General features: G+C 35.4%; 1 protein-coding gene across 1 annotated transcript in view; it reads left to right on the plus strand.

Annotated features, from left to right (window-relative positions):
* Window positions 1–27,848, plus strand: part of LOC130683481 (serine/threonine-protein kinase TAO1-like) — a 57,958-nt gene that overhangs the window by 17,003 nt on the left and 13,107 nt on the right. The window contains 8 exon segments of the mRNA XM_057501133.1: window positions 752–845; window positions 2,427–2,508; window positions 5,057–5,173; window positions 7,007–7,210; window positions 10,981–11,205; window positions 19,288–19,416; window positions 21,930–22,133; window positions 24,485–24,724. Coding sequence (XP_057357116.1) covers window positions 752–845; window positions 2,427–2,508; window positions 5,057–5,173; window positions 7,007–7,210; window positions 10,981–11,205; window positions 19,288–19,416; window positions 21,930–22,133; window positions 24,485–24,724 — 1,295 coding nt within the window.

Below are 27,848 nucleotides of genomic sequence, written 5' to 3' on the forward strand. Positions count from 1 at the left end.
TAACAGCACAAAGCCAAACTGAGGGACATTTGAGAGTCAAAATTATACTTGTAAATTGTCAAGGTCATGACTTCAACTGTCACCTTAAGACTAGAAAAAGAAGGCAAATTCAATCCACAGTAAGCAGAAATAAAGAGACCCACAAAAGATCAAAGCAGAGAAAATGAAAGCAGTAGAGAACATCAATGAGATCACAAATTAGTTCTTTGGGAAAAGTAATGAAATTAATAAACCTCTAGCTAGATTGAGCAGAAAGAAGACACAAACGACCAATATCAGGAATGACAGGGGACATGACTCCAGATTTTACACATATTGAAAGGATTATAGGGAAATTTTATGAACAATTTTATGTAAGTTTAAAACTTAGAAAAAATGGACTATTTCCTTGAAGGATGCAGATGGTTGAAGCTCATTTTTGCTACAAAGGACATTATTGGGACACTTGATTGAAACTACAATGGAGTTTGAGGATTAGATAATAGTCATGTATTCATATCAATGGTCTGATTTAATGAATGTACTAGGTTCTCTTAGAATGTTCTTGCTTATTGGAAAATACACTATTTAGAGATGATGTGCATCAGGGCTGCAATTTCCTCTCTATTGGACTCCCTTGAATAAGTTCTCTGAACTCTACTTTCAACTTTTTTGCTAAGTTTGGGTTTATTTAAAAAAAAAAACTAACAGTACTTCCATTCTCCTGTATAACAGGCACATATTTTAACAGGAACTTTTCTTTCTTTTACAGCGGAAATGAAGCCTCCTTTACAGAGTAATAGTTCAGTAAGTGTCTTCAGTCGCATAATCAGAAGTGAATCCCCTACACTACAGTCTACTGAATGGTGAGTATGGCTGAGAGATGTATTGTTCACACGGTAAAATTTAAATATTTTTCATAATGTTATCAAAGTGATTTCATTTCAATGAGGTGAAGTGTATATAACCTGAAGAAATATTAAAATAGCTTAATTTTATCCATACATCATGTATATCCTTTATTACCTCTATTTTTCATAGCATATAAGTAACTCAGTTTAGAAATAAAAGATACATGATGCTACATGGGAGCAAAAAGTATGGCTTTTGTATAAAAATTAATATATTTTTTGTACCTTAGCAACACATACAACCCTAATTACGTAATAAATAGCATGATTTAAAGATTCACATTTTATAACTGCAATATATAGATTGCCACAACCTGTACAGATATTTAATTGGGGAATGGTTTATAATTGATATGGTATAAAACATAGGTAAAAATGATTAGATAATTTATCAGAGTTACCAGATAATTGATAATTTTTGGATCATTCTAATTGTCATTATTTATTATTCAGAATGTACTTTGATGTTGCATCTCCTAGTGCTTCTTTGATAATACTGTTATTCATGTAAAGAAGTTTATTGAAAACGGATGATTTTAGGAAACAAGGATTTTTATCAGTGATAGAAAATTTTAATGGGAAATTCTTCAGGTGTATGTAGCATTTGAAAAGTTCTAGGGGACTACCTACCATACTTAACAAATACTTTAAAATTCACAAGTAAAATGCATAAATTAGCAAAAATTTATTTTTTATCATTACGGAATTAAGGCACGTTCACAGGTGTTTGCTCCTTCTGTAGAGATGTTTTGAAGAAATCCTCACAAAGAGTTTATTATGGTACTTCTAAATAATAGATACACTAAACACAGGCTGTCTTTACACTGGCTGATACTTGGGGATTCAAAAAAGAATTCTTGTATAAAAGAATTAAATCTTATTTGAATATTGATGACAATCTTGTATAAAAGAATTAAAAATCTTATTTGACTATTGATGACAAATATTGATGGAGTATTTTTTACCTACTGCCTTACTGAACTCTCATCATTAACACTATATGATAGTATGTTACAGAATTCTAATTTTAAAAAATCTTACTATTTTCTGGAACTTTTATCCATTTGCTCAAGGATGCTAAAAACATAGGTATAAAAAATGTTCCTTCCAAAACAAATAGCGTGATGTTCTGAAACATGCTATATGGAAGATGATCCAAGGGTCAAGCAAGAAAGAGACGTGGCTAGGGAAAAGAAAAAAAAACTAAGAAGAATATTATCTTAGATTTGAATGTGAAAAGGAAAATGATTGACTTCCCTAATTCACCTCAACGTAGAAGGAGTTGTGATACTTAAGTATGTGAGAGCAGGATTTTAAAATAATGTGTGCAAATTTATCTTTGGGAAATGGTAAAGATTCATTAGTTACTTTGCATAACTTTTTATAGACTTACATGATGAAATATATAGTGTATTTTGTCTGCTTTGTTTTTAATCATTTCTATTCTCCCTCCCACCTATAGGCACATGCCTTGATTTGTGGATATGTTTTTAAAGGAAATAGCAATATGTTCACTTGATACTTTCCTTTCAATAGGTCTTATCATTTTCGACACTTTGTAGATTCTTGCCTCCAGAAAATCCCTCAAGATCGTCCTACATCACAGAAACTTTTAAAGGTCAGTTATACTCTGTTTTGTACACCTAAGAAATTGTTTTAAAGAATGTGTTTTATTCTTCTTTGATTCTGAATCAGTATTAAGTACGGTACCAGTTGTTGCTAAAATACTAATTTCATAATACTCTTCTTTCTTGGAAACTTTGGTTTCTAAGTTACTAAGTTTTTTCATTTGTTTTTCAAAATTAACTGCTTTCACCATGTCTGAATAGAATATATAGTTAAATGTTCAATTCAGTCGTATTAAATGGCTTAATTTTTATATGTGCAAGCATATATTCATGAGTTACAACTATAAATTTTAATTCATGTGGAACCATGGCATTTCAGAATTGGCAAAACATAGTTTAACTTTGGATTTAATTTTTGTATGTACCACACTTGATATATCCATCTGTCATATATAAAATAATATGAAAGTAAGAGAAATGATGTGTAATACATTTACGTAAATACTGTGGGAGAAAGGAGATTTCAAAAGAACTGCTAAAAATGGATATCACATTTTTATTTCCTTTTGAGAAACATGTTTTTCTAACATAGCAATGAAAATATTTTAAAAGTAATGTGAATTCTATTCATTTTTCAGTAGGCTTGGTTACCTAATTTAAATAAATTACTAGTATATGCTTTCTGTTCTCAAAAATAAGTATTCACAATAGCAACAAAAGGTTTACTATAGCTATGAGTTATGTTAGTGAAAAATAAGCAGGATGCATTTGTAGAAAACTGTTAAAAGCAGAATTACAAGATATATTTATTTCATTTTGAGGTTGATATCTTATTAATAGCAATAATAGTATTATTCAATTTAATATAGTTTTCAAAACATCTAGATAAGGCATTATTGAGTAGCAGTTAACTCTATCTCTTTGTGACCCTAAGGAATTTTGTGGATTTTTCACTAGAAAATAAGAATTTCTGCATGAATGTTTTAGAATTTTAAAGAAGTTCAGTTTATTTTCACCAACACACAGTTCAAGATGCAAGGATACTGAAAGGATCATGTACATATTCAGTAAGGTTATTTGCAACTACAGTATGTAGAAGAGCAGTATAAAGTTTCAGTAACACTTCGGGAATTCTAGGCCATAAGCACACTTACAGTCTCAAACGAAAGCCCAAAAAATAGGTATTCACGGTAGCAACAAAAGGTTTAGTAGAGCTGCGAATTATGTTAGTGAAAAATAAGCACGATCCATTCATAGAAAACTGTTAACTAACTTAGAATTATAAGATATATTATTCTCGGATTAAAAAAAGACCAAATATCATAAATAGTGGTACATACCAAGCTAAGGCTCAGGAAAAGGAAGAACATGACTGGCTTCTTACATTTGCCAAATGAAGGTAAAAGAAGCCCTTTCGGTAATAACCCAACCCTCCAGGAGTGGATACTTGGCCTTGGGTGATCAGATCCCAAACATGCATATATATATTCACTTACCTGGTCCATTTTGTATATTGACCTTATTGGAAGTGATAGGAAGTATCTATCAAGTGCATCCTTCACTTTGGCCTGATCACATTTCTGTTACAGTCTGTCATAAGGAAAAAAACTAAGATGGAAAAAAGTGACTTACTGTATGAAGCTATTTGTCTCAGAATGCAAAATTGAAAATAATTATCCAGAATTAGAATAACGGTTATGTAATTTTGGCATGAACATTTGATGAAGTAGTCTGTAGGCATTATGTTTATGAGTTGAAATAGTATAATACTTACAGCAATGAAAAGAGAATAATATATAGTTACAACTCTTCAGAGAAGAAATAAATTTGAGCTAGTAAAGGAGGTAGAAGTCTTAAAAGAATTCAAGATTATCTCATGAACTCCAGTGCACAAGGCATCTTTCTGCAATCCGTGCTAACTACAAAACAAAATCTATACACAGAAAATTTCTGAGAAGAAATAAATATCCAAAAAATACCAAAAGTAACAATGATAATCTTATGGCAGAATTGTTCTTTCTACTTTTCTGTATTTGATAATGTTAAGCTGTATTAAGTATTAATGGTAAAAATCACTGATACATGTCTTTTAATCAACTGCTAGTGTTTTATGAAGTGTCATTTAAGCAACATAAAGGAACCCGAAATACCCAAGTGGTATGTTACATAATTCACCATCACTGAATACATTCCTGTTGAAATCTAATGTAATTCAGAACTGAACATGTCTCCTCTATGAAATCAGTTCTAAGAATTTGTGAGCGTTTACTTAGGGATGTAATTGGACTTAATTCTTAATGTTTACTTAGACTCTTGATTATTTCAACTCTGCATTTTCAGTTGGCCAACAAAGGTGTCATGTTCAAAGTTTTCATAAAAAGTACGGGGGATGTTATGTAGGCACAGAGTGTATACATGTAAATTAAATTTTATAAATATAAGAAGTAAAAAGCATAACAGAACTAGGTAGCTACAGATTACATGCATTATCTATCATTATTTAGGATAGTAACTCTAGGGTCTAAGAAGGGATTCATTTGTTCTGAATGAAAAAATATGTAGGTCTCAACCTGACTTTTGCCTTCTACTCTTAACCAGCACATGTTTGTTCGTCGGGAGCGCCCTGAAACAGTGTTAATCGATCTTATTCAGAGGACAAAGGTGCTTTCCCAGGAGGCACATAATGGACCAGCAGTAGAGTCACAGGAAGAAGAGGTAATAACTTAGAAATGGCTCAAGTATTGGGGTCTCTTTATTGACTTCTTTCCTTATGCAACTTTTCTTGCCAAGAATCTTTTATATCAATGGATTCCAAATTGTGCCTTAACAGTGATTCTCTAAGGTTCCACCCAGATGGGGAAAAAGGTTTTCCATTCTTTAAACCATCCTCTTGGTGGTGCACATTAGCATAGTAAAGCTCTGTGAAGTCTATTAAAGAAACCTGTTTAACTTTTATTTAATCTAGTCCCTCTCAAAATTCTGGGCTACGGGGCACTTTTTTCCTGATTGTCTGATGGCTTGGGACATGCTTCTGGAAGTATTTGAAATTACAGGCTTTGGAAGTTGACGGTGCTCACACAGAAGTCATTAGAATTACCAACCATTGTCCTTATCTTGGTTATTGTATAAACCTTTCCCCCAGTGCCTTTTATATAATGTTTGATAAGTGTTTATTAAATTGGAAATTTCTTGCTTCTTTAAAAATAAATAAGTAAATAAAATAAACATGTAACTTAACTAAACTTATCCTGAGGGAAAAAAATTACCAAGCATTCTTATTCTGTTACTAAGAACACTTGATTCTTTTCAGTTGTGTACAGGGATTCATTCCTCTACATGGTTCTAAAATACTCATTTTATAGGTGAGTAAAGTAAGGCTCAGAGTGGTTAACTAACTTATTACTGTAGAAGCATATGTGTTCGGATTCATATATGACTCCTGAGACCAAGTTCTTTCCATTTTGCCATGTTTCCAAATTTGCTGGAGAAATGTTATAGAACTTTCTCACAAGGAAAATATAAAGTTTATTATTTGTGGAGCTATCTTTTTTAGTCTAAGTGTTTTCTGTTTTCTTCTTTGCTCATGTCACAATGCCAAAGCTTTGATTCTTTTTTATTGCTTTCTACTGAGAAAGATCCCTGCATTCTGAAAACAGGAGTAGTAGTTACTTTTCTTTTTAAAAGCACTATATGATTAATGAACTATAAAATAAAAGACTCTCTTGCATACAGTTTTGGTGTTTTTGATATTGCCTTTTAGATCTAACAGTAGTCACTAGAAAATTGGGGCTATTTTAGGTATACGAAATACTTCAGTAAAGTGAAATTAATAAAATCCTAATGTCATTAAACATTAGAATAACAGCAACTTTTTTAGGCTGTGGATGTAAGAAAAGACCCTCTATATACCATGGGTCTGTATTTATTATTCTGCTTATCTTAAATAATTTTGGTATGGTAAGACTATAATATTGGGGCCCAGATACCAAAGCTTGCCGGATTTGTTCAGAATAGTCTTCTAATTATGATTAAATATACAATTTTTAATTTTACACAGAAATAGATAGGAATTAATATTAAATTACTTAGTGGAAAAAGTTTAGGCTAAAGACTATATTCTGAGAAGAAAAGAAATATAAAAGGCTTCAATAAAAAATAAGTAAAAGTGATGTTTATAGGATTAAAAAAAAAGGTTGGTGTTTGTTTTCACCATTGGAATCATTGAGAAATGAGCAGCGTCCCTGTGTATACCCTGTGAGATGTGTAGTAGAAATGGATTTCAAACTAATGTCAAAAATTATAGAAAAAGACTACACTTTGGAAATAACTTGGAATTGACATGGTTGGGCTTTTTGGTATTTACTTTTTGGTCACTTTTTTTATCTGTCAACTAACAATTGATAAACTTCCTGGTCTTGGCAAATACAAGGAATTTCTCAAAATAAACCACCAACTTTCTAAAGACTGTGTGCCAAGCAGTGTGCTAGGTGCTAATAATCAAGTATTTAGGAGATAAAGATATTTGAATCTAATGCTCTTTTCCCTCAGGAACTAGATTACTGTGTTGGATGGAAAGGGACAGTGAATAGTGTTGAAAGTCATCAGGCTGTTCCCAGTATGTCCAGCGGGGCCAGTAGTCAAAGCACTAGTGTCAGCTGTTTTCCAGATGCCTCAGATGATGAGAGAGAGCTAGACATGATGGAGGGAAACCACCCAGTCACGCCTAGTAGTTCTGTCATCGATTTAAAACCTGTGAGTATTTGGATTTCAGTGAAAAAAATTTCAAATTTGGTAACTAATTTTCTTAGTCTGGTTAGTCTAAGAGTTTGGGTTTTTTTTTCCTTTGATGTTTCAGAAGTTTGGAACATAATTTTAGGCAACTTATTTTAAAGTGGCAAAAGGCTTTTAAATTCCCAGTTTAATGTCTGCATTTAGGGAACATGTTTTGGAATGCAAAAAGAATATTTTTTAAATCTTAAAAGAAAGAGAGAAAGAAATGCCATATAATGTATTATCTGAAGTTACATAGATGAAAATGAAGGTATTTAAAAATAGTAAGTATACAACACGATATTAATGATAATGGTTGCCTTTGGGAAGTGGAGAAAGGGTTAAGGTGGGTGACAATCAAAAGTGATTTTTGCATTTTCCATAATGTTTACATTTTTTAAGTAAAACAGTGTAACTGTAGAAAATTACACCTTCTTGGTTTAGGAAATACGGATGTTTGCTACACTTTCACGTGTAAGATTTTAAATTTTCTTGAAAACATTTGAAGGTCAGGTAACTCCTTTTTGCAATTGATGGAAATGCTTCCTTTTTAACTTCACTATTTTCAATATTACCAAAAAGTTACTGGGCACAATAGCTAAAAGATGGAACCAACCCAAGTGTTCATCAACACATGAATGGATGAACAAACCATAATATATACATATAATGGAATATTATTCAGCTGTGAAAAGAAATGGCATTCTAATGTATGCTACAATGTGAGTGAACCTTGAAAACATGCTAAGTGATATAAGCCAGACACAAAAGGGAAAATGTTATTAGAATTCCACTTATATGAAATATCTAAAATAGTCATATTCATAGAAAGTAGATGAGAGGTTGCTAAGGGGCAAGTGGAAAATGAAATAAATACTTTTATTCTTTTTATTTTGGTATCATTAATGTACAATTACATGAGCAACGTTATGGTTACTAGACTCCCCCTATTATCAAATCCCCACCACATACCCCATTACAGTCACTGTCCATCAGCATACTAAGATACTATAAACATTGTACATGTCTTTATGTGAACATGATGTATTAATTTCTATGACAAATACATAGGGTAATATTGCTGAGTCATAGGGCATATGTATGTTGGACTTCATAAGAAACTGTCAAGCAGCTTTCCAAAATGGTTGTACTGTTTCACATCCCCATTAACAATGTATAAGAGTTGCAATTGGTTCACATATTCTCCAGCATTTGGTTTGTCAGTCTTTTTTATTTTAGCCGTTCCAGTGGGAATGAAATGGAATCTCATGATAGTTGTTTTTGCAATTCCCTATGACTGACAATGGCACCAGAATCACCTTTTCATGTGTTTATTGTCCATTTGTGTATCTCTTCAGTGAAGTGTTTTCTTAAGTCTTTTGTCTGTTTTCTTATTCCGGTGTTCATCTTTTAATACTGATTAGTAGGAGTTGTTATATACTCTGGGTACAAGTATTATATCTCAGATATGTCTTGCAAATATTTTTTCTCCATCTGTAATAAATTAAAACTTTTTAGTTTTAAAATCCAATTTAAACAACCCATTAAAAATGAGTAAAGGCCATAAAAAAGCTTCCTCTAAAATCGGGAATAAGACAAGGATGCCTACTCACAACACTTTTATTCAACAGAGTGTTGGAAGTCCTAGCTACATTAATCAGGCAAGAAAAAGAAATAAAAGGCATCCACACTGGTAAGGAAGAAGTGAAACAAAACTGTCACTGTTTGGAGATGACCCGATAGTACATAGAGAAAGCCCTAAAGACTCTACCAAAATATTATTAGGATTAATATATCAACTGTACCTCAATTTTTTTAAATGTGTTAATGACCTGAATAGACATTTATCCAAAGAATATATACAAATGGCCAAGAAGCACATGAAAAGATGCTCAATATAAGTAGTTATTAGGGAAACACAAATCAAAACCACAATGAGGTACCACCTTACAGCCACTAGGATGGCTAACTATTTTGTTTTTTTGTTAAGGTATCATTGATACACAATCTTATGAAGGTTTCACATGAGCAACATTGGTTACTACATTCATGCATATTATTGAGTCCCCTGCTAACACCAATTGAAGTCATTGTCCATCAGCGTAGTAAGATGCTATAGAGTCACTGCTTGTCTTCTCCGTGCTATTACTGCCTTCCCGTCTCCCCCTTCTACACTATGTGTGTTAATCATAATGCCCCTTAATCCTCTTCTCCCTCCCTCCCCACCCACCCTTCCCACCCCCTTCCTTTGGTGACTGCTAGTCCCTTCTTGGACTCTGTGAGTCTGCTGCTGTTTTGTTAGATGGCTAGCTATGAAAAGAGAAGAGCAAAAACAAAAATGGAAAATAACAATTAGGGAGCACATGGAGAAATTGGAACTCCTGCTCTGTATTTCTGGTAGGAATGTAAAATGTGAGCTGCTGTGGAAAACACTTGACGATTTCTCAAAAAGTTAAACATAGCATTTCCCCATGACCCAGAAATTCTACTCCTAGATATACACCCAAAACAATTGAAAGCAGGTACTTAAGCAAATGCATATACACAAATGTTCATAACAGCAGTATTCACAATAGCCAAAATGTGGAAATAACCCAGAGGTCCAGCAACAAATAAATGGATAAACAAATTAGGGTATGTGCATACCGTGGAATATTAATCACCTATAAAAAGGAATGTAGTACTAATACATGCTATACAATATGGATGAACCTTAGAAACATGCTAGGTGAAAGAAGCCAGATACAACAGGTCACATAGTATATGAAACATCTAAAATAGATCAATCCGTAGACAAAAGATAGATTGGTGGTGACGAGAAGGGGAGAATGGGGAGCACGTGCTTAACACATACAGGGTTTTCTGTTTCCTCCTGAGGTGTTAAATATGCTTTGTAACTAGACACGGGCAGTCATTGCAGAACATCATGAATATACTAAATGCTACTGAATTCCTCACATTAAATGATTAATCATACATTGTGTGAATTTTGCCTCTATTTAAGAATCCAGTTTGTACATTTTTTTCTTTATACTAAGGGCAGTGGTTGCAGAACATCATGAATATACAAAATGCTACTCAGTTGTTCACTTTACATGATTAATCTTACATTATGAATTTTGTCTCTGTTTGAGAATGCAGTTGGTACATTTTTTCATTATAATCAGTGTTTTTTGTGTCCTTTCCAAGAAATATTTGCTGCCCCAAGATCATGACAATATTCTGTGTTTTCTTCTGCTGTATGATTCTGGATTTTAGGTTTAGGTCAAGTCATTCTTTTCAAATCAATTTCTGTATATAGAATGATTGAGCATTGATTCACTTTGAATACAGAGAACCAGTTGTTACAGCAGGGTTTGTTAAAAACACTTTCCTTTCCTCTTTGAATTAACTTGACTTTTTGGTAGCACATCAATTGACTGAATATATGTGGGTCAGTTTCCAGATTTTACTGTGTACCTTTGCTCTATTCAGTCTGTCCTTATACCAGTACCAGTGTTTTGATTACTGAAGTTTACGTCTTCCAACTTTTTATTCCCCCTCAAAATTTTGGCTATTCTAGGTCTTTTACATTCCCATTTAAATTTTAGAACCAGCTAGTTTGTCTGCTTCTTCAGATGAAATTTTATTAGAAGCTGTTGACTGGGTTCTCCTACATGAATTACCTGCTTAGTTGATAGTGGACTGGTCCAAGATGGTTTTGAAAGAAAAAGGTTTTGCTTTATTTCACTCTTTCCTCTCCATTGCTGTAGGTTACAAGGCAAATACAAGAACAGGAGCCTAGAGAACAAATGTTTTGTTACATCGAAATGAGGCGGCAACATCGAAGAAAGCTGGTGACTCTGGAAAACAAGCTAAAGGCTGAGATGGATGAACATCGTTTCAGATTAGAAAAAGATTTTGAAACTCAGTGTAACAACTTTGCGGCAGAAATGGCGAAACTTATCAAGAAACATCAGGCTGCTCTGGAAAAAGAGGTAGCTGATCAGTATTACTAATGTATTTATTCTAACTTGTGACTATTTCAAATTAACCAAGATGGCATTTTGCTATTAGGGTGTCTGTTCCCCAGAACCAAGCAAATCAGTTGAGGAAAGGGAGAAATATTTATATAATAGGTAAAATTTCCAGTGCTGAGTCTGGGAACCTGTAGATATGGGATTGATGACTTGATAGTTTTATCGTGTAACAGTGGTTAAGTCAGGTAGATCAGATTGAAGATGATGACGTGACAGGTGACAGGCCTCCTCCCAAAACCACATATAATACAAAAATATATTTAATACAACTAACCCTAAAAGATCAACAGGAAAAAAGGCTGCCCCAGACTGCTTACACCTGGAGAAAAAACAAACCTCTAAAAGGTAACATATGAAAGCCGTGATCTGGAGGGACCCACACTCTTCCCCCACCCCAACTCACTGGCAGAAGGAAGAGAAATGGAGTGGGGATGGGTGGAGGCCTGGGACGGCTGAACACCCAGCCCTGGAGAGCTGCAGTGCTGTGGGAGCACAAACCCACATTGCATGGTGCTCTGGCAGTTAGTGGGGTTGGAAAGCTAAGACAGGAGGAACACTTGGAGAGACTGAGATTCCAGCTGCTTGTGGAAAATGGGGATCCACATCTGGCTGCTCTGGGACAAAAGAAAGGCAGGCAGTATGAGAGACTTCCTAACAGTGAGAGGACTACTAAAGGGGCAAGGATTACATAGGGCTAGCTGCTCAGGAAAAAGGACAGGTAGACAAAATTGTCCAGGTACACTCTGCCCAGCAGATTGGGAACTTTTCAGAAACCTCAGGCGCTACATCCCCCAGGCTGGCTACCCAGCTCCGAGGCCTTCCACCATGATACGCAGCCTGCTGCACCTTCCAGACAGCTGGCACTGGCTTGCAAACCAGCTGCCCCTGCCCTGGTGTCAGTCCAGCCAGAGGGAAGCCCTGCCTACAGCAGCTACAAATGCAAAGCATACAGGGTTACACCTGTGTGTTCGGCCCACTGGTCTGGCTGTGGAGAGAGGCACAGTAGCCAGGAAGCAGGAAACAGCTCTTCCCAACCCCCAGTGACCAGCACCACTCCCCTGCGACCCCCGACTTCCCTCCATGGGCTAAGCAGCTCCAGAGAGTAGACCTTCTGAGTAATAGAGGGTGCCACATATAGATAAGGAACATCAAAGGGATGAAACGCTTTAGAACAGATGGACCTAACAGATATCTACAGAATAGTCCACCAAAAAGCCACAGGATACACATTCTTCTCAGGTTCAACCCCTGATCCCAAAAATGCCAGAAAAAGAATCAAGTGAAAATGAACTCATCAACCTTCCTGAAAGACATTTTAAAAAGAAGTCATAAACATGCTCATAGAGGTACAGAAAAATATTCAAGAACTCAGGAACGAATTCAAGGCAGAGATCCATTCATTATGGAATACAATAGGGGGATTTAAAAGCAGATTAGATATGATAGAGGAGACAATAAATGAAAAAGACAGTAGAGAAGAGGAATACAACGAAGCTGAGGCACAGAAAAAAGGATCTTTAGGAATGAAAGAATATTGAGAGAACTGTGTGACCAATCCAAATGGAACAATATTTGTACTATAGGGGTACCAGAAGAAGAAGAGAGAGTAAAAGGGAAAGTGTCTTTGAGGAGGTAATTGCGGAAAACTTCCCCAGTCTGGGGAAGGAGATAGTCTCTCAGGCCATGGAGGTGCACAGATCTCCCAACACAGGGGACCGAAGGAAGACAACACCAAAACATATAATAATTAAATGGCAAAGATCAAGGATAAGGACAGAGTATTAAAAGAAGGCACAGAGAGTAAAAAGATCATATACAAAGGAAAACAAATCAGGCTATCATCAGACTATGCAGCTGAAACCTTACAGGCCAGAAGGGAGTGGCATGATATATTTAATGCAATGAAGCAGAAGCAAGAATACTCTACCTGGAAAGATTATCATTTAAAGTTAAAGGAGGGATTCAACAATTTCCAGAAAAGCAAAAGCTGAGAGAATTTACCTCCCACAAACTGTCTCTACAGTGTATTTTGGAGGGACTGCTATAGGTGGAAGTGTACCTAAGGCTAAACAGCTGTCACCAGAGGTCATGAAAGCACAGTAAAGAAAGGAGAAAAATTAATTACTAAGCAAATGCAGAATTAAATCAACTACCACAAAGTAGGTGAAGGGTAGACAAAGAGTACAGAATATGATACCTAATATATAAAGAATGGAGGAGGAAGAAAAAAGAGGAAAAAAAAAAACCTTTGGATTGTGTTTGTAATAGCATAGTAAGTGAGTTTAGTTAGACTCTTAGATAGTAAGGAAGTTACCCTTGAACCTTTGGTAACCACAAATCTAAAGCCTGCAAAGGCAATAAGTACATAATTATCGATAATCACTATAAATGTAAATGGTCTGAATGCACCAATCAAAAGACATAGAGTCACTGAATGGATAACAGAAGAAGAACCGTCTATATGCTGCCTACAAGAGACTCACTTCAAACCCAAAGACATACACAGACTGAAAGTAAAGGGATGGGAAATGATATTTCATGCATCTAATAGGGAGAAAAAAGCAGGAGTTGCAGTACTTGTGTCAGACAAAATAGACTTCAAAACACAGAAAGTAAGAGACAAAGAACGACATTACAGAATGATAAAGGGGTCAGTCCAACAAGAGGATATATAACCATTATAAATATCTATGCACCCAACACAGGATTACCTACTTGTGTGAAACAAATACTAACAGAATTAAAAGGGGAAATAGAATGCAATGCATTCATTTTAGGAGACTTCAACACACCACTCACTCCAAAGGACAAATCAAGTAACATGACAGAGGCACTGAACAACACTTTAGAACAGATGGACCTAACTGATATCTACAGAATGCTCCACCAAAAAGCCACAGTATACACATTCTTCTCAGGTGCACATGGAACATTTTCCAGAATAGATCATGTACTAGGCCACAAAAAGGAGTCTCAGTAAATTCAAAAATAATTGAAATTGTACCAACCAGCTTCTCAGACCACAAAGGTATGAACCTAGAAATAAATTACTCAAAGAAAGTGAAAAAGCCCACAAACACATGGAGGCTTAACAACATGCTCCTAAATAATCAGTGGATCAATGACCAAATAAAAACAGATCAAGCAATATATGGAGGCAAATGACAACACTAATTCAACACCACAAAAATCTGTGGGATGCAGCAAAGGCCGTGCTAAGAAGGAAGTTTATTGCAATAGGGCCTTCCTGAGGAAAGAAGAAAAATTCCATATGAACAGTCTAAACTCACAATTAAAAAACCTAGACAAAGAAGAACAAATGAGGCCCAAGTCAGTAGAAGGAGAGACATAATAAAGATTACAGCTCGCTTAAATAAATTGAGAAGATTAAAACAATAGAATCAATGAAAGCAGGAGCTGGTTTTTTGAGAAAATAAGCAAAATAGATAAACCCCTAGCCAGACTTATCAAGAAAAAATAGAGAGTAAACATAAAGAGTATCAGAAATGAAAAGGAAAATCACTACAGACACCACAGAAATACAAAGAATTAGAAGAGAATATATGAAAAATTGTATGCTAAAAAACTGGATAACCTAGAAGAAATGGACAACATTCAAGAAAAGTACAACCTTCCATGGCTGACCCAGAAAGAAACAGAAAATCTGAACAGACCAATTACCTGCAGCAAAACTGAATTGGTAATCAAAAAACTACCTAAGAGTAAAACTCGTGCACCAGATGGCTTCACTGCTGAATTTTATCGAACATTTAGTGAAGACCTAATACCCATCCTCCTTAAAGTTTTCCAAAGAGTAGAAGAGGAGGGAATACTTCCACCTCATTCTATGAAGCCAGCATCACTCTAATACCAAAACTAGGCAAATACCCCACAAAAAAGAAAATTAGAGACCAATACCCCTGTGAACCTAGGTGCAAAAATACTCAACAAAATCAAATTAAAAAATATACCAACCACATCGTCTATCATGATCAAATATGATTTATTCCACGGATGCAAGGATGGTACAACATTCAGACATCCATCAGCGTCATCCACCACATTGACAAAAACAAAGACAAAAACCACATGACCATCTCCATAGAAGCTGAAAAAGCATTCAACAACATTCAGCATCCATTCATGGTAAAAAATCTCAACAAAATGAGTATAGAGGGCAAGTAACTCAACATAATAAAGGCCATATATGACAAACCCACAGCCAACATCATACTTAACGGTGGGAAGCTGAAAGCTTTTCCTCTAAGATCAGAAAGAAGACAAGGATGCCCACTCTCCCCACTTTTATTCAACATAGTACTGGAGGTCCTAGCCATGGCAATCAGACAACACAAAGAAATAAAAGTTATCCAGATTGGAAAAGAAGAAGTTAAACTGTCACTGTTTGAGATTACATGATATCATACATAAAAATCCCTGAAGAATCCACCCCTACCCTACTAGAACTAATAACTGAATTCAGCAAAGTGGGAGGATACAAAGCTAATACAGAGAAATCTGTTGCATTCCTATACACTAATGATTAACTAGCAGAAAGAGAAATCAGGAAAACAATTCCATTCACAATTGCATCAATAAGAATAAAATACCTAGGGATAAAAACAAATGAAGAAAGTGAAAGACCTATACCCTGAAAACTACAAGACAGTCGAGAGAAAGAAGATACCAATAAACATGGAAAGGAAGATTTAATACTGTCAAAATGGCCATCCTGCCTGAAGCAATCTACTAATTCAATGCAGTGCCTAGCAAAATGCCAACAGCATTCTTCAATGAACTAGATCACATAGTTCTAAAATTCATATGGTACCACGGAAGACCCCAAATAGCCAAAGGAATCATGAGAAGGAAGAATAAAGCAGGTGGGGGATTATGCTCCCTGACTTCAAGCTCTACTGCAAAGACAATTTGGTACTGGCACGAGAACAGACCCACAGACCAGTGGAACACACTAGGGATCCCAGATAAAAACCCAAGCACATATGGTCAGTAAATATATGATAAAGGAGCCATGGACATACAGTGGGGAAACAACAGTGTCTTCAACAACTGGTGTTGGCAAAACTGGACAGCTACATGCAAGAGAATGAAACTGGATTATTGTCTTACCCCATACATGAAAGTAAACTCAAAATGGATCAAAGACATGAATGTAAGTCATGAAACCATAAAACTCTTAGAAGACAACATATGCAAAAATCTCCTGAACATAAACATGAGCAGCTTTTTCCTGAACAATCTCCTTGGGCAAGGGAAACAAAAGCAAAAATGAACAAATGGGACTACATCAAGGTTCTGTATAGCAAAGGACACCATCAGCAGAACAAAAAGGCATCCGACAGTATGGGAGAATATATTTGTAAATGACATATTTGACAAATGATTAACATCCAAAATATGTAAAGAGCTTACATGCCTCAACACCCAAAAAGCAAATAACCTGATTAAAAAATGGGCACAGGATATGAACAGACACTTCTCCAAAGAAGAAATCCAGATGGGCAACAGGCACTTGGAAAGATGCTCCACATCACTAATTTTAAAAGCACAATGAGCTATCACCTCACACCAGTTAGTATGACCAACATAGAAAAAACTATGAGCAATTATGGTGGCTAGGATGTGGAGAAAGGGGATTCCTCCTACACTGCTGGTGGGAATGTAAACTGGTTCAAGCATTGTGGATAGCAATATGGAGGTTCCTCCAAAAACTGAAAATAGAAATTCCATTTAGTCTGGGAATTCCACTCCTAGGAATTTACCCAGAGAAAACAAGCTGTCAGATTCAAAAAGACATATGCACCCCTATGTTTATTGTAGCACTATTTACAATAGCCATGATATGGAAGCAACCTAAGTGTCCACTAGTAGATGGATGGATAGAGAAGAAGTGGTACATATACACAACAGAATATTTTTCAGCCATACAAAGAAAACAAATCCTACCGTTTGCAACAACATGGATGGAGCTAGAGGGTATTATGCTCAGTGAAATAAGTCAGGGAGAGAAAGACAAATACCAAATGATTTCCCTCATTTGTGGAGTATAACAATGAAGCAAAACTGAAGGAACAAAACAGCAGCAGACTCACAAACTCTGAGAAGCGACTAGCGGTTATCAAAGGAGAGGGGTGTGAGAGGGTGGTTGGGGAGGGAGCGAGAAGGGGATTGAGGCTATTATGATTAGCACACATGGTGTGGGGGGGATCATGGGGAAGACAGTGTAGCACAGAAAAGGCATGTAGTGACTGTGGCATCTTACAACACTGATGGACAGTGACTGCAGTGGGGTTTTGAGCAGGGACTTGATATGGGTGAATGTAGTAACCACATTGGTTTTCGTGTGAAACCTTCATAAGAGTGTATATCAATGATAACTTACTAAAAAAAAGTCATTAAGTATTCTGCTCTAGGCCTTGGACACTTTGGTTATATGAGGAGTTTGATAAATCAGTATTTAATTTCGGTTTCAGAAATCATTCATCATTCTCTGTATACTTTTTGGACTTAAATTTATAGTAGCATTTTTATATCAGAAGAATTGAAGAGTACTATAATATACAGAGAATGTTGAAGTAAGAGGGATTAAGAGGGTTTCAGATCCAGATTTAGCCCATTTGTTTACTGCAAATAAGTATCATTCGACTATATGATAAAGTTGCATTTTTTTAGGAGTTATGTGAAAACTTGTCTTCTAATTTCCTTGCTTTCCCATTTGTTTCAATTTATTTTGATCATCACAGTTGTCAAGTAAAATGTAAACTTCTCAATAAACTTACACTATATCTTCAAATATGTCTGGCTAGTCCACCCTGAGGCATTTATAGCTACCCTGCTCACCCTTCCCTGCAAAAAAAGAAGAATCACTCTCTCACAGTAATAGAGAATTTAGCAAAATAATTTCTGGTGTAAATGAATATTTGATTTTGAAATAATTTGGTGAGAGAATGTAAAAATATTTAGAATCGTGTTTGGTGTTTACTTTCTTGAATAATTTGTAAAGTGGTAGATACTAACATGTTTAGGAAAGCAATTCATGAAACATGATGTGCAATATGATTTTAGATTCATTTTATATATTTATATCTATGTCTATATATGCCTAGAAAAAATTAGGAAGGATCCGCACCAAAATGTTAATATTGGTTGTCTCTGGCTGGTAAAATCATACAAGATTTTTCTTCTTTGTGTGTTTCTGTATTTCCTAAATGTTCTGCAATGAATATGTATACTTCACCCTTGAATAACATAGGTTTGGACTGCACGGGCTCATTTATACACGTATTGCTTTTCAATAAACATCTTGGAAAATGTTTTGAGAGATGGTTTGAAAGATCATTTTCTTTTTTCTAGCTTTCTTTATTGTAAGAATGCAGTATATAATTTATACAACACACAGAATATGTGTGAATATCTGTTCCTGTTGTTAGTAAGGTTTCCAGTCAGCAGCATGCTGTGTTAAGTTTTTGGGGAGTGAAAAGTTATATGAGGATTTTTTTACTGTGTTGGGAGTCAACACCCCTAATCTCCACATTGTTTATGGGTCAACTATTGCATATATCATCAGAAATAAGATAATATTATACTGGGATTTAATATTTAACATTTTCATATTACTTAAAATACAAATTAAAAGTCAGGGATTAATTTGAAGATGAATGTATTACATTATTTAATATACAAGTCAAGCTAGAAAAAAGGTCATAAGTTAATTACATTTGTTTTGCTTTATTGGAGGGGTGTCAGGCAGCATACTCCAGTATGGGGGAAAGAAGGTGAAAACACTGACCCTGTAAAAGATCAGCATTTTAAAGATGAGTTCCATTTTATTGGTTCTCTGAAATTCAAATAAGGATGCTGAGTAATACTTAATAATTTACTGGATATTCTTGCTTTGGTAATGATTATACTGATGTTATATTCTTAGGTGGGAGGAAGTATCCTTGCTAATGTGTATTAAACGGCTGCTTTGAACTTATCTGCTGAGCTAATTTGATCCATTAAAAAATTTTGCTATAGGCTGAAGTGATGCCCAAAGAGGAGGAAAAATTTAAGCAACATCTACAGGCCCAGCAGAAGAAAGAACTGAACAGCTTTCTGAAGTCCCAGAAGAGAGAATATAAACTTCAGAAGGAACAGCTTAAGAAGGTATTTACTTTATAGAACTTTTCAAGCCACTTACCCGCTTACTGATTATATTCAATAGTGATCTACTCATAGAACCATTAGCATAAATTTTTCTTTTGTTTGTGGCCACTAGCTATATATCAGTTTAAGTGAGGACATTGATTATAACCTATTCTCAATGGCTGATATCCTCAGTTGAGTGGGATCTAGAAAGAGTGATCTCTTGAACATTTAAATTATTTTATGAAGCTATTATTTATAATAGCTTTCCTAAGCACTTACTGAGTAACTGAGTCACTAGAAATAAAAATACTTTAGCTGTGAAAAAGAGCCATACATTTCTTCCTTTAAAAGTAAATCATACCTTCTTACTTTGGGCTCAGATTACAATAATTTGTTCTTATTCTGATTTTAACACAGAATAAGGATAAGAGGCATTTCTGCTCATCCCATTTTCTTTAATAGGAAAGCATGCTAATCATGTCTTTGTGGTTACATGATTTCATGTGTATTTGCCCTTTATGTGCTGCTTTCTTGAACTTCTTTTTATCGCAGATGTACTTTAACTTTGAGGAAAGCCATGGTTGTTCCAAGGCAATTTCTGAAAGGGGATTATTATTCAGGATAGTGGTCAGGACATGAAAATGATATGTGTCAGCTATTGCATATTTATTATATTGCAGAGAATATAAATCAACCATCTTTCCCAGGTCTAAGGTGATTTTTCAGAGAATATTAACCTTATGGTTCTTTACCTGTTATTCAAGAAAGAAACCAATTCTTTATTAGTTTTGTTGATAAGATACTCAAACACATAAATATAAAAAAATCATATAAAGTTGTAGTTCTCAACTTAAAGATGTCAATGAGAAGACAGAGATAATACAGGCATACACACAAAGAATCATTTGGCTATGTTTTTCAAAATCTCTTGCCAAGGAAATTCCCCACCCACCAAGACTTCTCCAGTTACACCCCCTCTTACAAACTGATGGGCTGAAATTTTTAGCCCATGTAATAAATTATTAGCACACAGATAAATTAATCTTGATAATATAACCATAATATCTTTGGTACAGTGCTTTTGTGTGTGTAGGAATTTGACCTATAATTAGATATTCAAGTCTTATTAAGGACATATTGGTGGCACAAAGCCTTGCTATATATATCCTGCCAAGTGAGGTTCATTGATAAGATTTTTCTGACTCGAAAGAGTATAACCTGGTATGTATTCCCATTACTGTAATCTAAAAGCTAAACTCAGTACTAGAACATGGAATTTGAAAAGATGGTAAATAGGATTCCCAACTGTAAATAAATACCAACAAAATGCAGTTCTATAGTTGTTTCTTAGTGAAATGAGCTTTTCGTTTTATAAATGAATGTGTTGATTTAGATAATCCTTCAAGCATATAATTCATAGTCTAACTAATAAGTTCATTTTCTTTTAGAGGGTAGTTTTGTGTATTTGTGTGTGTGTGTGTTCATTTAGAATGATTATTATCGGTATAGAGGAAGGGACATACTAGAGTCTTGGTGGGTGGGGAGTTTCCTTGGCAAAAGATTTTGAAAAACAGCCAAGTGAGCTTTGTGTACATGCCTGTATTATCCCTGTCTTATCACTGACATCTGTAAGTTGAGAACTACAAGCTTATGAGCTTTTTATTTTTATGTGTTTGAATATCTTATTAATGAAAGTAATGAATAATTGGTTTCTTTCTTGAATAACAGATGAAGAACCATAAGGTTAATAGTCTCTGAAAAGTCATCTTAGACCTAGGAAAGATGGCTGATTTATATTCTCTACAAGGTTGATGCATTTTAGGTTGAAATATACTAGTATTAATTAGCATCCTCGGGTTTGTATCATTGAATGTATTGTCAACATTCTCATCTTGTCCAGTATAAATAAATTTTTTTTAGGTAGTTTGTGAGATGATATTTAAAATGCTGTAGAAAAACATTGGTCTTGCCTTGTACCGTGGTTATAGTGCTGAATATTAAATCCATTCTAAAAGGTCTCTATTTTCCTATAGTTTTCTTGATTTTCCATTTAATTTCCAAAGTCTTTTATACTGAACCCATCCTTAACTTTGCCAAAAACTTAGCATTTCTATTGTTGAAAATCAAGAAGTGAGACATAACTATATTTTAACCTTGATTTTAATTCGTGTGTGATTTTTACTTGAAAGCACTGCCTTCTTCCCCTTTTGGGGAGGGATTTAAAGAAAGATGCTTTACTTCATTCACCAATCATTGTGTGCTTTCAAAGCTACGAGCCATCATAAATATGGCTGTGCAAAGCTAAAAAGTATGCATGTTTTCTAGTGTATGTTTTCTCTTTTCTTGTCCTACTTCATGGATAACTCAAGAAATGGAAAAATACTACCTACCTCCTTAAGGTCATCGCCCTGCCTGCCCTTGAGAGAGGGCACAAATTAAGTACTTTTACTGAAGATTACCAGCTGCCAAATAATATATTCATGTAGTTAATTTTTATGTATTTTGAACTCAGTTGTTTTTGATCTTGCCAGGCGCTGAATGAAAGCCGGAGCGCCCCAAGGAAAGAAAAACAGGAATGGCTGTCAAAGCAGATAGAGAACATCCAGCATCTCCGAGCCGCGGAAAAGACTGATCTTCTTCAACATCAGAGACAGTGCCTAGGGCTGCAATGCCGTCGCTTCCAAAGAAAGATATTCCTTGGGCGCTGTAACTTGGAGCAGGACCTCGTCATGGAGGTTTGTTTAACTGGTGTGAAATCAGAATCTTCCTGAAAAGATGTCAGTCACATCCCACCCTCAAGGCCTGAGAGCGCTTCTGCTTCCCTTTGCCTAAGTCCTTCTTCCCTGGAAACCCAACCCACACGGTTCACCTTCTCCCTCACTTCATATCTCCCCAATTCTGATCACCAAATCCTTCTCCTTCTTTAAATATTCTTGCACTCCTCCCTCTCTCTCTCTCTCTCTCTCTCTCTCTCTCACACACACACACACACACACACACACACACACACACACACATATGCACACTTTTTTCGGGGGATCTCTCTCTCCCCAAGGAGAATGGAAATTATATGAATTCCCAGGTTCTGTTCCGGGCTTTTATATCCAGTGGATAGATATCTCCAGGCCTTATACCTAGTGGCTGGCCCATAACAGGTATTCAATAAATATGTATTAAGTAAATATTTAATAAATATCAAATCCATGAGTGAAAGAAGTATTAATTTTTAAATGTGAGAAAATTAATTGGATAATTTATGTCTTTTCATCCAAAATGGGTGCCATGAAGATATATACTACCATTTAACATATTTTTATAATCATGAAATTATTCATTGGGCATATGTAGAAACTTATGCCAATGAAAACAATGGTTCTCATTATCAGGTATACCTATGAGCAAAGATCAATTTCTTTCCAAGAATGGCTTAAACTTCAAATATAAGTTAATTATTCAAATTCACTAATTAAAGAAATTCAAATTAAAACAATTGAATCAATTCGATAAGATCAGTCTACAAAATTGGTAAGTCCTAGTAGTGGCACGGGAAAGTGGGCAACGTTGGGAAGAGTATAAATTGCTACTGCCATTTTGGAGCATAATTCAGCAGCTTTTACAATTTAATTTGCATGTATCTTCTATCCATCAAATCCACTTCTCAAATTCTATCCTAAAGAAATAATAACATAATCATGTGGTGTATCATGTGTAGATGTTTATTGAAAATTTGTCATAAAGCAAAAAATGGAACAACTACGGCATCACAAAGCAGAGGCTTACTATAAAACTTAAAAGAAAGATCTGTATGTCCTGATCTGATCTGGATATTTGTCCATTATATTTTTCGGTAAAGAAAGCATATTATATACCTATAATATATTTTTTTATTCAATTTTAAAACTATATGTTTTCATGCAATAGTTGTGTCATGACAGCATGGGGAAGGTTGGGAAACATATGCACCAAATGTTGGCCCCTGGAGAAGGGGCAGCAGAGGCGAAAGGGCCAAGTCTGGCTTCCTTCGACAGAGAAAAAGAGAGAGTGTGTGTGAGTGTATGTGTGTGTGTTGTATATTTGATCTTTTTAAACTGAAAAAATTGTTGTAACATTTACTGATCATGAGGTAGGTATTCTGAGAGCTTTCCACTTATGAATTCATTTCAGCCTCATGTTAATTTTATGAAACAGCTATGTTATGGTCTCCATTTGAGAAGTGATGAAATTGAAGCACAGAGAGTTTAAGTAATTAACCCAAGGACTCACTGCTAGTTGGAAGCAGAGCCAGGGTTTAGAAAGCAGGCAGTCTAGCCCTAGAGTCTTGTGTTCTTTTTTGTTTGTTTGTTTGTTAATATTTTGTTAAGGTATGATTTATATACACTCTTATGAAGGTTTCACGTGAAAAAACAATGTGGTTACTACATTTACCCATATTGTCAAGTCCCCACCCATACCCCAATGCAGTCACTGTCCATCAGGGCAGCAAGTTGCCACAGATCCACTATGTCCCTTCTCTGTGAAACACTGTTCTCCCCGTGATCCCCCACACCATGTGTACTAAACATAATACCCCTCAGTCCCCTTCTCCCTCCCACACCCCTCCCCTTTGGTAACCACCAGTTCATTCTTGGAGTCCGAGTCTGCTGCCATTTTGTTCCTTCAGATTTGCTTCATTGTTATTAGAGTCTTGTGTTCTTAACCACTACACTATACTGGGTATACTGCATGTAATAGAATTGAATGTATACACTGAAGAAATTCAAAGGATGACTTAGAAGTCCTCTTCAAATACAAAATTAGGAAACATAAATGAAAGAGAGTGGAAAGGACATTAAGTCTCTTGGGACAGATTTGATATATCTTAAGCTTATTGCTAAAAATAGTATAAATAGCTAATGAACAGATAAGGAAATTATGCTACCAATTGCCCATTTTCTACAGTTACAGTAATAAAACCCTAATATTTACTGTGCAGCCATTATTAAATCAGAGGATTACATCTATATCCTGGTTATTCTGCTTCTTAGGATTTTTTTCGCCTGGCACTGTACATCAGTAAATTATGCCTTTGTCTTTTGTTATGAATTAGGAGTTAAATAAGAGGCAGACTCAAATGGACTTGGAGCATGCAACGCTACTGCGACATCACGAATCCATGCAAGAACTGGAGTTCCGCCAGCTCAACACAAGGCAGAAGATGCGCTCTGAGCTGATCAGACTGCAGCATCAAGCCGAGCTCACTAACCAGCTGGAGCATAATAAACGGAGAGAACAAGGACTAAGGCGAAAGCATGCCATGGAGGTTCAACAACAGTCTAAGAGTCTAAAGGTACCTTTAGCCTAAGCTTCTTGACAAAGGAGAACAGATAAAAGGCATCATGTAAACACTAAAAGTCTAAGCCAGATGTCTGCCATAAAGAAATTGAATAAGCTTTTTTTCTTTTCATTTTAAGCATGCTTGGTTAGTTTTGATGTAGAGGGTCTGTAGCTACAGATTTCTGCTTATGTATTTCTCAGCAGAGTACCAAAAAATGGCCAGAACATTTTCACTGCAGAAAGTGCCATAAATGAGATTCAAAATTCTTATTTTAACTGTACCCAGATGTCCAATGTTGATACTACAAATATATATCAACATACTAACCTGTTGGCTTCTCTCTGTTGTTCCAAGTTCTATAGTTTTGGGATCTTATTTCCTCTGAATGTGATTTGTATCCAAAAGAGGCAGTAAGTTCTTGATTAGTACAGAAACCAGTGAATGAAAAATGCCTTTTTACTCCCTCTCCCTTCATTGTCTATACTCATCCTAAGAAGAATAGTGGAATTATCACATTGTTACTCCCATTCTTTCTGTGCTTGGTAGCATAGGTAAGACCAGGGCATGTGTAGTTGGAGTGTATTTTTTTAATTAGCACATCAGAGTGAAGCAAGCTATTATTATATGCCCTCTTGTAGACAAATAAGGAAAGACAAGTGTTGGTGATATATAATATCTAAGGACTTTAAATTTTGTATTTGCTTTGCACAGACGAATTTATTCATAGGATACAAAATTCAAAAGATGCCGAAGTGTATTTATTATAAAGTTAAAGGTTTCCCTCTCCTTGTCCTTTAAGCCACCTGGTCCAGGCCCCTCTACCAGAATTAACCAGAGTTAACAATTCCAAGGAATTTTCAAATTTTATAACTTGTAATAAATATGTGAAGTTTAATCACATGCATCTTAATAAACAAAAAACTGAAACAACCCACTATATATGTTGTCATCCATAGTAGTACGTCAATTAATCTGTACAAGTCTGCACATTTTAAACTTTTATTTACATCCAATAAGGCCCAGATCCCACAGTATCTTCTTTACCCCCTTTTTCAAACTCTTTGACAATTTAATTATAGAACTATCATGTAACAACACTTACCTGAATAACTGTCCTGAAGTGAAGTGAACTTCACTCACAGAAGTAATCTGTGTCAAAACCAGAAGCAAAATCAGAGGTATCTCTGATTCCTATTCAGCTCCATTCATACAGGTTGTCCTGAACAAAATACAGAAGCAAAGCTAAGATTCACCCTTTCCTTGTGAATCTAAGTAAAATGTTACTTTGCTGTATCTTCAAAACAGCTAATGAACATCGCTTCCAGAGTGGCTCATATGTTGACTACCCACATAACCATAATTAGTTAATGCTTATGAAAATTAGAATTCTTAATGATTGTCCAGATTTATTTTGTCTTTGTAGTAGCTACACAGTACAGTTTCCCACCAAAAGATATTTAAAGCATGTCTATAAAATTAATTACAATTTTAAAGTGAGCAGCACCCAGAAGTAAACCACACTGAAAGCTTCCTGGTTTTCTTTGGTCAGACCACAAATCTGATACGACTTCATTTCTCTGGGGCTTGGCATAGGTTAGTTGTTTGCTGTTTAACCCTTCCTTTTTTTCCCTGTTGTTACAGCCTTCTCAGTTTGAAAGCTTGTACAACACTAGTCTTATTCTCACAGATACTATTAAAAAATCAAGGGGAAAAATAATGTTTCACAATCATAGTCAGACCTTGGATAGAAAGCTTCCTTCTCGTGATACTTAAGCTCAAGATTTTCCATTAAAGAAATTCTTCTGTTACTTTAGTGGGAAAGAAAATCACCATGTTCCTCTTAGTTGTATATATCTACCTACTTGCACAATTTGAACAAAACAGACTCTTTTTCTTTAAATTAAGGTATCATTGATAAACAATCTTATGAAGGTTTCACAAGAGCACATTGTGGTTTCAACATTCACTCATACTATCAATTCACTCATACTATCACCCTCCAACCCCACTGCAGTCACTGTCCATCAGCGTAGGAAGACACTACAGAGTCATTACTTGTCTTCTCCGTGCTGTACTGCCTTCCCCATGACCCACCTATATTGTGAGTGCTAATTATAGTGCCCTTTAATCCCCTTCTCCCTCCCTCCCCACCCACGATCCCCAATCCCTTCCCTTTGGTAACCCTAGTCCCTTTGTGGAGAAAACAGACTCTATTTTAACACCAGGTCATTTCATTTATGTAAGTAACAGTTGCAATTTTTTTAGGTAAATTTTTATTTACTAAGTAATAGCTCAACTGCAATAGTGGCAACTATTCCAGCTTTCTCCAAGACTTTAAGGGGGATAGGAGGACGTCAGTGTGCACACTTAGATAAGCTGACAGTATTTGTAGACACTGGGCACCATTTCTGTGGAATGACTTGGGTAAACACCTATTGTCTATCTGCCATTTCTTCATCTGCCATCAGGTGATGTTTTGTCAGTATTAAGTGATTAAGAAACAACTGGAACACGTTTATCCTGCTTTCACTTGAGCGAAACATTGTGGGATGTAGTTAATTCTTGGTATAAGTATTAATCTTGTTAAAAAAAAATTTCAGGGCATTCCTTTTTGTCATTAGCTAGTGATACGGAGTACTATAGTTTTCTTGGCAAAAATATTTGAATATTTAAAAGTTTTTTAAAGAATGGAGTCTGTTACACAAAGTCAGAAGAGAATTCTAAATTTCATTGTTCCATTCCTAACATGGAGGAATTTTATTAACCAAGGGCAGTATTTAAGAGCAGTGCTAAGCCAACTAAACCAAGAGTTTGTCTTTCTAGCTAGACATTTCTTGACCCTTCACAGAATAAAGGTACATAACTATGGCTTAGTACCTCAATTGGTGTAAAATGCAGAAAAGGATATATATTTGATTTTGTAGTATTGGAGCAAAAAGCGTGAACTAGTTCCTTGACAAGAGTGTTTGGTCATACATGCATCTGCACACTGACTCAACCATTCAATATCTGGCAATATATATATTGAGGGAAATAATTTCAACTATAGGTTCTGCCTTTGTGTAGTAAATGAGTGTTGTTACTTGTAGGCTTGAGGGATATACCTTATAAAATATATCTCATCTTACTAAGTTTT

This window comes from Manis pentadactyla, chromosome 4 (assembly GCF_030020395.1).
Source record: "Manis pentadactyla isolate mManPen7 chromosome 4, mManPen7.hap1, whole genome shotgun sequence".
Classification (NCBI taxonomy): domain Eukaryota; kingdom Metazoa; phylum Chordata; class Mammalia; order Pholidota; family Manidae; genus Manis; species Manis pentadactyla.